Here is an 11,840-nt window from a genome sequence, read left to right on the forward strand (position 1 = left end):
AATTGTTTTATGTTTTAGCAACGTTTTTATTGTTACAAGAAAGCCTTCTTGTCACAATGACATTTTATTCATGATTAACAAACGTATTTAATGCTAACGAGACACTTTCCTCATAACAAAATGTTTATTCATTGCTATGAGGAAAAAGTAAAAAAAAAAAAGATAATACTAAGAATAATAAACATTCTTTACAAATTCAAACCAATGCTTGTGTTCTCATTCACCTCTATAGAGTCATGAATTGAATTCAATTAACTCAGTGGTGAGGAGTTTGATGTGTTGTAATGGGCCTCCCACCAAGGTTCTATTCATTGCTTAGTAAATCTCAGACGAATGCGAATTAGAGCAAATTAGTAATCTTGGTATAATGGAATCTCAATTTGCCATAGCCTAAACATAGATAACGACAAACGTGCCTATGTGTTTATCTTTAACAAAAAAATCTTTGAACTTTTCACCGTAAAATACCGTTTATTTTCCATATCCTGTCACAGTGTCATCCATGTCCTGCATGGATGATCCATGAAATGATCAAATGATCGCCTGTTGAAGCCCTTCATGTCACGTCACCACTTCCAGAGCACAACTCACGCGAGATTTAGATGTAGGAAGTTCCACGTCAGTATCCAGTGCTCTGTTCACTGAAGTCGCAACATTTGGACCCTGATTGCAACTATACGCAACTAATTTATCCGATTTTATTGTGACAACACGGGGATAGAACATGGTAAGAGACATTTAAAATATTTCCCAGCTTGTTTTGTTTCCGTACAGGTCATCCGACAGGACAGTAAAACTGTCAAATAATAATGCATCATTGTAAATAGTTTAGCTAACAACTCGGCTAACGTTAACTAGCTTGAGTTAGCATGAGAGCTTATAGCTAAAGGCTATTGACATTTATAACAATGGCTGTATGTAAGCTTTAGTTATATGTGCTTACATTTGTTTTGAGTCAGTTGTCAAATTAATTATTATAGGATGTATGCGTTTAGGATTATTGGAATCATTGAAATACAACGTTATCAGGCTCAATGTTAGCATGCTAACGGCATTTTGGCTTACCAGCTAGCTACCTGTCCTATTATTCCGGGTCTTTACTCGTACGGGTCTTTTTTCAAAGCATTAAATGCTCATGTAAAGTCATTCATATTGAGAGTTTGAACGGCGTAGGAAAAGACCCCGATGTCTTCTGTCTTTTCAGCCTCTGAGGCTGGACATCAAGCGGAGGCTGACAGCCAGGTCAGACCGAGTGAAGAGTGTGGACCTTCACCCAACTGAGCCATGGATGCTGGCCAGTCTGTACAACGGCAGTGTCTGTGTGTGGAACCACGAAACACAGGTGTGATCACAAATCAATGGGCCCGCCGATACAAAGTTGCACTTCCGAACACTGATGACTTAACATCCATGCTTGAATATGTTATTTTATAGTCAAATAAGAATGACTTGACGAACACATAAAAGCAGTGATGATGCTGCTGCAAACCTTAACTGAATCAGCAATGTTCTTTTTTTCTAGACTCTGGTCAAGACCTTTGAAGTGTGTGACCTCCCTGTCAGAGCTTCTAAGTTTGTGGCGAGGAAGAACTGGGTCATTACAGGAGCGGTGAGTTACATCCATTATTTGTGTTGGGATCACGACTCTGACAGTTGTCATCCACAACAACACCAGTGGCTTTACAAACTAGTAGCATAAACCTGAAAGTCTGAGCTTAAATATGTTTCATTTGGTGTGTTTTAAGTGTGATGTGGGCATGTGCATTAAAACCCTGAACAGTGATGTCACATCACAGTGTATGCATTCAGGCTTTAAGTCTGATTATGTTGCCATACATTTTTCTCATTGTGATAGACTCAAATAGCATGTACCAACTGCTTATTTTGTAATATATTTAGCTCTTGTGTCTATGTTTGTGTCTTTTGACTTCATAAGCTCAAATTCAAACTTTTTTTTTCTCCCTGCGCAGGATGACATGCAGATCCGAGTGTTCAACTACAACACTTTGGAGCGTGTCCACATGTTTGAGGCCCACTCGGACTACATTCGTTGCATCGCTGTCCATCCGACCCAGCCCTATATCCTCACTAGCAGTGGTATGCTAGCAAACTTATGACTTGATTGGTAGCATATTCTTCTAACATGTTGATTTGATAAAGTCAAAGGTCTCTTTTTACCAGTGTCCTGAAATGCATTGTTTATTTGCATGCACACTAGCATGAATGAATAATGTACTTCTGCGCAGATGACATGTTGATCAAGCTATGGGACTGGGACAAGAAGTGGTCGTGCAGCCAGGTGTTTGAGGGTCACACTCACTATGTCATGCAGATTGTCATCAACCCCAAGGACAACAACCAGTTTGCCAGTGCCTCCCTGGACAGGACAATTAAGGTAGGAACGGCTTGCTGTAGCTGTTGTCCCCTTTACTGCTGCTCATTTTCTCTTGTCATTGGGTGAGTACTGTGGGACACCCAGATCCTGCTGAAGCTTCTTTAGTGACTATATTTTAAGTACATTTGTGCCTTAAATATACATATATAATTAAAGAAGGTCTCTGAAATGTATTCAGCGATTCTTTGCCATGTCTTTTGGGTTGTTTCAGGTTTGGCAGCTAGGCTCTTCATCTCCCAATTTCACTTTGGAGGGTCACGAGAAAGGAGTCAATTGTATTGACTACTACAGTGGAGGAGACAAGCCCTACCTCATTTCAGGGGCTGACGACCGCCAAGTGAAGATCTGGGACTACCAGGTTAGAATACCTTTTCAGTCACTTCCTTCACAGGAAGGTGAGAGTAAGCCACAGGACGCTGATCATGGATATAGTAAGAATTTAAGTAGAGCACAGGCTAATCTGTCTGCTGAAAAATTGTCTTTTGTAACATTAAGTTTAATTAAAACGATTATGCGATTATAGCTTACTGAAAGAGTTGATGTATGTTTTCCTCATTGTTCTGCTACATCCTTTCTGTGAGCATCCTTTAGCATTGTATATGTATAATCGATGTTTAACTGTCCTCTGTGTGTTTATAGAACAAAACCTGTGTTCAGACTCTGGAGGGTCACGCCCAGAACGTCTCTTGCGTCAGCTTCCACCCCGAGTTGCCCATCATCATCACTGGATCAGAGGACGGTGAGCAAGGGATCACACTCATGCTCACCCCTGTTCACAAACACCCCAGACTGCATCTCACCTTATGGCCTCACCGGTCATTGCTTTATGCAACTTTGCCTTCTCTCTCTCTCTGTAGGTACGGTGCGGATCTGGCACTCGAGCACTTACCGCCTGGAGAGCACTCTGAACTATGGCATGGAGAGAGTGTGGTGTGTGTGCGGCCTCAGGGGCTCCAACAATGTGGCGCTAGGCTACGACGAAGGCAGCATCATTATCAAGGTGAGCGCAAAGGGAGAGTAATTCTCAAAAATGTATCACTTAGAGACGGAGAGCGGAATAGATAAGCACATAAGAAGCTGGGTCCAAACTAGCTTAATGATAACCAGACAGATTCTTTTAAGAGGGTGGAGGAACGAAGGGGTGCCATCAATCCAAGAGTGCTGCTTTTGAGATGGCTAGGGTGGCGGCGTTTTGAAAAGATGTCCTATAAACGGTTTGCCAGATTGGATGTCTACACTAGAAAATGGGGAAAGTACCTGAGCTTTCTGGAGGGCTCCTAGGAAGCTTTGTCCTGGGGGAGAGATGTGTATGATGGGCCTATGGTGTTGTCATTTATACATATGTTTATGTGGTTTATACTTGTCTATTTTGTTGTATGGTCTTGAATATTGTAGTTACTGTGTCATCTTTTCTTGATTTTTGTCTGGGGGGGTGGTGATGGCGAAGGCTGGGGGAGGTTTAAGTTCATGTTGCAAATTGTATGTTTTGTGTGTTGTGTTAAAGTTCAATAAAAATTGTCAGTCATAAAAAAATGTATTACTTAGTATATGCACTTACATACTGCGTTATACAGAAGAAAAGTTGTGCAGAAAAAACCCAAGTGGCTTACAAAAGAATTTAATCTATAAAGGACATCAAAATGAAATATATTATGGATATATAGTCAAATATTTTTGTCTCCCTGTGCTGTGTAGGTGGGTCGGGAGGAGCCGGCAATGTCTATGGACACAAACGGAAAAATCATCTGGGCTAAACACAGTGAAATACAGCAAGCCAACCTGAAGGCCATGGGTGATGCCGAGATCAAGGACGGAGAGCGGCTGCCGTTGGCTGTCAAAGACATGGGCAGCTGTGAGATTTACCCCCAAACCATCCAGCATAACCCCAATGGAAGGTACGCGTGCACTCCCCCCAGCCAGATTAGAGGTGAACTTGCAGTCAGATCTCTGTCACTCATTTATGCATTTTTGTGTGCACCAGGTTTGTTGTGGTGTGCGGAGATGGAGAGTATATCATCTATACTGCCGTGGCTTTGAGGAACAAGAGCTTCGGCTCAGCGCAGGAGTTTGCCTGGGCACATGACTCATCTGAGTAAGTATGCTGTTTGGAACATGTGCGATACTCCCCTGCTGTTTACCTCTGTATCAGAGAGTTAACTGCTGCTATTTTTTTTTTTTTTTTTTTAAACAGATATGCCATCCGAGAAAGCAACAGCATCGTCAAAATCTTCAAAAATTTCAAAGAAAAAAAATCTTTTAAACCTGACTTTGGAGCTGAAGGTAATGTGAACATTTTTATATAGTAAACTTGTGGTTTTGGAAGTGGCTAGTTCCCACTGTCTTCCTTAATGAATGTGTCTTCCATGCAGGGATCTATGGAGGCTTCTTGCTTGGGGTTAGGTCAGTGAATGGACTGGCTTTTTATGACTGGGAGAACACAGAGCTGGTCCGCCGCATCGAGATCCAGCCCAAACATGTAAGACTGACTTACTTTTTTATTTTCGTTAGAGGTGTGACGAGATCTCGTCCCCACGAGATCGCGCAAGATTATACGTGACAAGATTTCTCGTCAAGGTAAAAAAAAGTGTCTCGCGATATCCGTACACAAGTGCAGAGCAGCAGCCTTGAAATGGACCTTTTTCACAGCAGACATTTTGACTTGTCATAGTAGGAAAAGCACAGCTGAAACTGATAACCTTAACGATGGCTCAATTCCATCAAGTGTCCCAGTGAGCTATTTCAGTGAGTCGGCATGCACAACACCAGGGCCTCTCCTAAGTGGAATGCAGCCATCAGTAATGGTTTTGAATACACCTGTGCTTTTCCTACTATGACATGTCAACACGTCTGCCGTGAAAAAGGTCTATTAGCATAAAAGATCCCCCGACCATTCTCCAAAGTTGACTGAGTTTACTTTTGCAGAACGATAGCGTTCTGCAAAAAAAGCTGTCTGTAAAACCCAGCGTTGAAATGTTAGAGTACTCTTTTCTCTCTCTCTCTCTCTCTCTCTCTCTCTCTCGGCCGAGACACACACTCATTTTAACAGTAGTTTCTCTGTTAAAATGAGTCGGGAAGCGGGCAGCATAACCTAACTTTACTTTTAATGATAATAAACAAAGAGAAATGTTCTCTGTTGGTGCCATAATGGTCATAAATCAATACTAGGGTAGCCTATTTCCTTGGTTATTGCTGCAATTAATAAAATGCAGATGAGGAGAAAAGAGCATCTGTCTTCAGAAAAATCATCTGTTGAGTGTTTGATGGTCATTTTATTTGTGCTTTAGAACGTAATCACTGTGAAACAATGGTAAGATAAGCTTTATTTCTCTCTGTCTACTGTACAATGACAAATTCAAGTACAAAACATTTGGTCTCAACTGCTGCCAGAAAACGCTTAGTTATGTTGTAACCTTGGTTCTTTGAGTGAAGAGACTCTCTCTCTCCACCATATGTATGCAATAAGTAACTGTCAGTTATACAGGAGAGAAGCCAGTTATCTGAGTTTGTGGCAAAACCTTTCAGTGCTCTGTTTTCATTTTGGGACTTTCGATTTTAATAAAGGACTATTTTTTTCTTAAGTCTTATTTCTTCCTTGTAGTTTTCTGTAAAATAGTGTAGGGGCTTTCCGACCGGAGGGATTTTTGCAGTTCTTAGAACTAAACGTTCCTAGAACACTTTTTTTGTCGTGTTCCGACAGAAAAAATTGGGGTTTTTTAAGTTCCTCTGGCCTCAGTAGTGTACTTTTTTTAGCTCCTACTTCAGTCGGTCTTTTCCTTTTTCCCTTTTCCTAGGTGTACTTCATTGGTCGAACTTATAAGTCACGCCCACTGCAACAACGGGACATTTGTAACAATTTTCACCATCTTATTCATCACTAATTTCACTTCTGACAACGTTTTAGGCTAGAAATTAACTGTTTAGATTTTGAATATAGGCAGTCTTGCGAAAATTGATGCCGAATTGACAATTTGCTTCAAAGTTTTCGGAGTTCAGAAGCTCCATGAAGTGAGGCGCCTGCCCCGGCTTCTAGCTCATCGCTTGGCCAGTCATGCTCAGAGACCCCGCTGTGAGCTGGAGGTCTCTCAGACCTCTCTCGTAAATAAGAGGCTTTTATTTCGCCGTTGACGGTTCCTTTGTTTAATCACAACACATGTCCATCATAAGATTAACGGGAACCTGTGGTTAACTGTCTTTTCGGAGTTAAACTCCACAAGCGTGTCCTGCGGCTCGCCGGCCCCCACACACACACACACACACACACACACACAGCAGGCAGAGGCGGGGTCTGTTCCGAGTATAATAAAGCCCCGTCTGTGTTGAGCAAAACATTACGTGAATTACTACGAGAATGGACGTGCATTTAATATAGGAAAAGTGCACAAGTATTAGCATCATTTGTTGTTGTTGTATGTGGCGCTAAGGTCTAGTGACGATGCTATAAAGACCGTTGCCGTGCTTGCGAACTACTAAAAAGTACAAGTACTATCTGGTCGGAAAAGCACCTAATCTCGTGTCTCGTCTCCTCTCGTGAGCTGGGTGTCTCGTCACACCCCTAATTTTCGTTTTAGGTCCTGGTCTCGGTTAGTAGCTACAAAGCAGTTTTGAGCTTCTATATCTTCAACAGCACAGTATGTAAATCATTTCTTAAAGGCCTAGAGAGGCTGTTGTCCAGTAATTTTAGTAACTCTTTGTTTCTGTCTCATTCTCTCCTGTACCCTTTTTTTTTTTTTTTTCTTTTTTAATAATTCGTCCAGATCTTCTGGTCAGACTCTGGTGAACTGGTCTGCATCGCTACAGAAGAGTCTTTCTTCATTCTGCGTTATATGTCAGAGAAAGTAGCTGCTTCTCAAGAGAACAATGAAGGAGTGACCGAGGATGGTATTGAAGATGCCTTCGAGGTGGGTGCTTTTGACTTTCAGTGCTTAAAAAATACTCTTTAGTTTCAATGTATGTCCTAATGAATCTTGTCTATACCAAAGCATAGCTTCAACTCAATGCTTTACATTTAGTAAGTGTTTTTCTTCACTGTAAAACTATACCTTACATTCATCACCTTTGTGTGCTGGTATGTCCAGGTCCAGGGAGAGATCCAGGAGATTGTGAAGACTGGGCTCTGGGTAGGAGACTGCTTCATCTACACCAGCTCTGTGAACAGACTCAACTACTATGTAGGAGGAGAGATCGTCACCATTGCTCACCTGGACAGGTACAAATCCAGATAGTTTAGCTTGAATTTAAGTGGGTATATTAGCCTGGTTGACACCAGACCCTTTTCAGTTGTAACTGAGAGTGGGTCCTGGGCAAGCTTCATTCACAGCTCATTTCCAAAGGGGCGTCATCAACGGACGCCGCTCAAATGCCTCTGGGCGCAATCGGATAGTCCTTCAACCAATCAGACCACCGATCCGGGTGACGTAGCAGCGACAGCGGCATCAGCGGGTTGCTGCGCTTCGGTGGCCGTCATGTTGAATGTAAACAAAAAGCTGCTTTCCGTCGCTGCGCTATCGTCATCGTGTAAAGCCCTCCTCAACGGTTGTGATTGGTGCCTCGATTTGGAAAAATTGGAAATGGACTTGAATGGGCTCTTGGCCAGACTGACTTGCAGAGCAAATCTCAAATTTGCCGGAAGTTCGTCAGGGTTTTCCCAGGCTACGGGTATATGGTTTGCTGAACAAAATGTAATACCTGCCTCTTTGAAGACTGCGTGCACTGTGTGTATTTGTCAAGCAACTTTCTTATAAGAATAATACTGTAAACCACTCACAGTTGCATAGAAAGTCAAGACAAATAGCTCTAAAAAGTTGTATTGATTGCTGTGACGTTTGCTGCATCTTTTTTTGACTACTGTAGTCAAAACTGCCTTCTCTCCCTGCAGAACCATGTACCTGCTGGGTTACATACCAAAAGATGACCGCCTGTACCTGGGAGACAAGGAGCTCAACATTGTCAGCTACTCCCTGCTGGTCTCCGTCCTGGAGTACCAGACTGCCGTAATGAGGAGGGACTTTGGAATGGCTGACAAAGTGCTTCCCACAATTCCTAAAGAGCAGCGGACCAGGGTGGCCCATTTCCTGGAGAAACAGGTAAGGATATACAGGATAGGACATCCCGACCTACAAACCTTATCTACAGAAAACATCTTTGTCTGGTACAGATCCTCGCAAAAATCACACTCTAATCATTTTATTTTTCCAATCAATGTCAATGAAAATGAGAATGACACAAACATGATCATTCCCTCCAATATCGTGAATCCTATCGCAATCGCAATATCAGTCAAAATAATCGCAATTAGATATTTACCTCATATCGTGCAGCCTTACCCAGAAAGGATGTACACTTTGTGCTAGTAGGATGCTGATGGGTTTTGTTTCGTTGTCTCTTCAGGGCTTCAAGCAGCAGGCGCTGGCTGTGTCCACAGACCCGGAGCACCGGTTTGAGCTGGGGTTGCAGCTGGGAGAGTTGAAGATAGCTTACCAGCTGGCTGTGGAGGCAGAGGTAAGAGCCTACTTTCTGGCTTTTGAAACTGAGGCAAACGCTTATTACATATCACGTCTGCTCAGCTTCTAAAAAAACATTACCAGATAATTCACGATGGCTCACAAGAGTTGGTCGGTTGTTGTCATTTCACGTCATCACTGGTGGGGTTCTCCGTCCAGTACATTTCTAACGCGTGTCCTCCTAACCCCGGCAGTCGGAGCAGAAGTGGAAGCAGTTAGCGGAGCTGGCTATCAGTAAGTGCCAATTCAGCCTTGCCCAGGAGTGCCTGCACCACGCCCAGGATTATGGTGGCCTGCTGCTCCTGGCCACAGCCTCCGGTAACGCCACTATGGTGGGCAAGCTGGCTGAGGGGGCAGAGAGGGACGGCAAGAACAATGTGGCCTTCATGACCTACTTCCTGCAGGGCAAGTGAGTACCAGAGGAACGTGACATTGGTGGACAAATTAGGGAATGGATATGTATTGACCACATTGAATACGTGGTAACTGTTTGTCTTTTCTCCACAGTCTGGATCAGTGTTTGGAGCTTCTGATCAGGACAAACCGACTGCCTGAAGCCGCCTTCCTGGCTCGCACCTACCTGCCCAGTCAGGTGTCCCGTGTGGTTAAATTGTGGAGGGAGAACCTGGCTAAAGTTAACCAGAAGGTCAGTTCTGATATCAGGATTATTCTTTATTTGAAAAAAATATTGGTACAGCAGAATTTTAAACCCTAAGATTTAGAAAACAATCAGCATCAATCTAGGTGGACAAAAATACAGTTTAAATTATAAGGATGTTAGATTCTTAAGAGAAGAGGGAAAAGAGAACATGACACATCGTACTGGATCTTCATTACAGGCGGCCGAGTCTCTAGCAGACCCCACAGAGTATGAGAATCTGTTCCCCGGGCTGAAAGAAGCCTTTGCAGCTGAGCATTACCTCCGTGAGTCCTGCTTGGGCACCTCTAGGCCTGCCAAAGATTATCCTCTCGTCACGGTGAGTTGCCAGAGTTTTAAATTGACATATGATGTAGTTGTGTTGTGCGCAGACAATATTTCTATAGTTGTATCTCAATCCTCCCTCCTGTATTGTAACATACACACTATATATATATATATATATATATATATATATATATATATATATATATATATATATATATATATATATATATATATATATATATTTATTTATTTTTTAGCTCAACGAAGACAGGAATATTCTTGAGGAGGCTCAGGGATACGAGCCCAAAGGAACCTTCATTCCTGCTGTCCCCAAGGTTTGTCTGTCAGTTTGTCTCCAACATTTTTTTTTTTTCTGAGCCACTTTTTTTTCTAGTAACCTGATTCCATACAATTAGCAGCTTGTCGCACCGGATTTGGTTACCCTCTGCTAGGGCTGTGCTCATTTTAATCGCGATTACGATTTTGGCTCCTAACGATAGCAAAAGCCGAAGGTAATCATGAAAAACGATTATTTTGCACATTACGTTTTGCAAGTAGACTCTTATTTTGTCTTGTTCTGAATGGGGGGGGGGGAGAAAAAAAAAGTTCAAAAGGGAACAAGTATTAAGGGAAATTTTACAGTGCAAGGTGTTTTCACTTAACTGCTTCACTGTTGTTTAAGTTCAATCAATGCAACATCTTTCTAAAATTCCATGAGTAATCATGTTTGACAATCGTGATTTCAATATTGACCAAAATAATCGATTGATTTTTTTTCTTCTTCCATAATCGAGCAGCCCTACGCTCTGCACCCCCTGTAATCAGTAATAATGGGATTTCACAAAAGGTTCAATCATAATTGGAGGAAACAATGCTCCGTGATCTTCAAACCCTGTCAAACTTTATTTGACTTTTTCCAGCAGACACAGGATAGTGAGGAGTCGGTGGCAGCAGCTCCCGTCGCTGCAGCCGTAGCAGCTGTGACATCGTCACAGCCTGAACCTGCTGCTGCTACAGCAGTGGACAAAGAGGAGGAGGAGGAGGAGGAGGAAGACATTCCAGAGTACTCGCAGTCACAGAAAGACAAGGTTGGACTTGTTTTTCTTCTTTTTTTTTTTTTTTTTTTTAATCTTTTGATTATAGTGTTTCTGTCTCACCGTGAAGAGATTCGTATTGATTGCACAATGGTTGGTGTTGCTCAATCTAAATAAATGAATAGTCTATCAAATATTGTTTATTGCAATTCTTGATGTCTTAAGTTGTATTTGTAACACTGTAACACAGAAATAAAATACAGTTCCAAGTGGTTCACGTAGACTCTAAAAAGAAACATGATTCAGAGATACAATCTACATGAATAAATAATTGGAACACTCAAAGAGAAGAAGAATTCCAATAACAATAAATTCTCCTTTGTGTCTTTTATGTAGAGTCTGGATGAGCTGGATGTGGACCTGGACAACATGGAGCTGGATGACATCGACACCACAGACGTTAACCTCGATGATGACTTTCTAGATGACTGAGACCTGACACCACTCTGCTGCCCTGCAGCACTCTTCAGAGCTTATTTAAATAAAAAGAAGAAAGAGACCAAACTCCCTTTCACCCCTTTTTTGTATTTGTACGTAAAAAATATTATATTGCCGCTGAAAGCTTAGAACCTAGGTTGATGATGATGATGATGATAATATCAGTAATGTTTTATTCTCAGAAGAACAGTAGACGCACCATGTCTATTTCAGACTCTCCATTTTGTACATCATCTATTGATTGTTTCAGAAACTTTAACTAACTGTCCATTGAGCGCTATGGTATAATCTTTCCTTTGTGTTGTCTGTAATGGCAAATCAAAGTTCATTCAGTCCAATAAACTGTGGTTGCTGTACATATTCACATGTGACATGAGAGTGTCTGTACTAGATGCTAAAACACTGATACTACAGTTGCATAGTTTCAATATGTAGACTTATGAGAGAAGCCTATGATTGAAGGGGAATGAATGTTGCATCTTCCGGTT

At 41.9% G+C, this 11,840-nt stretch overlaps 1 protein-coding gene across 2 annotated transcripts; it reads left to right on the top strand.

The window, feature by feature from the left end:
• The first annotated feature begins 607 nt into the window (after nt 1-607).
• copb2 (COPI coat complex subunit beta 2) lies at nt 608-11,409 on the top strand. 2 transcript variants are annotated; one of them, XM_078263638.1, is made up of 22 exons: nt 608-727; nt 1,205-1,342; nt 1,523-1,609; nt 1,971-2,097; nt 2,247-2,395; nt 2,607-2,753; nt 3,035-3,134; nt 3,253-3,395; nt 4,091-4,290; nt 4,377-4,487; nt 4,587-4,675; nt 4,765-4,871; nt 7,150-7,293; nt 7,471-7,601; nt 8,271-8,478; nt 8,783-8,893; nt 9,090-9,304; nt 9,403-9,541; nt 9,735-9,872; nt 10,078-10,155; nt 10,744-10,908; nt 11,251-11,409. In XM_078263638.1, the coding sequence occupies exons 1-22, from the start codon at nt 725-727 to the stop codon at nt 11,344-11,346; spliced, it is 2,826 nt and encodes a 941-aa protein (XP_078119764.1). In that variant the 5' UTR covers nt 608-724; the 3' UTR covers nt 11,347-11,409. The 2 variants fall into 2 exon arrangements, with proteins under 2 accessions (XP_078119764.1, XP_078119763.1); XM_078263637.1 differs by having other exon boundaries at nt 609-727; nt 10,741-10,908.
• The last annotated feature ends 431 nt before the right edge of the window (nt 11,410-11,840 follow it).

Source organism: Sander vitreus, chromosome 12 (genome assembly GCF_031162955.1).
Source record: "Sander vitreus isolate 19-12246 chromosome 12, sanVit1, whole genome shotgun sequence".
NCBI lineage: Eukaryota > Metazoa > Chordata > Actinopteri > Perciformes > Percidae > Sander > Sander vitreus.

Coding starts and splice junctions, on each gene's coding strand:
- copb2 (XM_078263637.1), top strand. Junction 1,343..1,522: donor TGTGGAACCACGAAACACAG/GTGTGATCACAA, acceptor CTTTTTTTCTAG/ACTCTGGTCAAGACCTTTGA. Junction 3,135..3,252: donor CATCACTGGATCAGAGGACG/GTGAGCAAGGGA, acceptor CTCTCTCTGTAG/GTACGGTGCGGATCTGGCAC.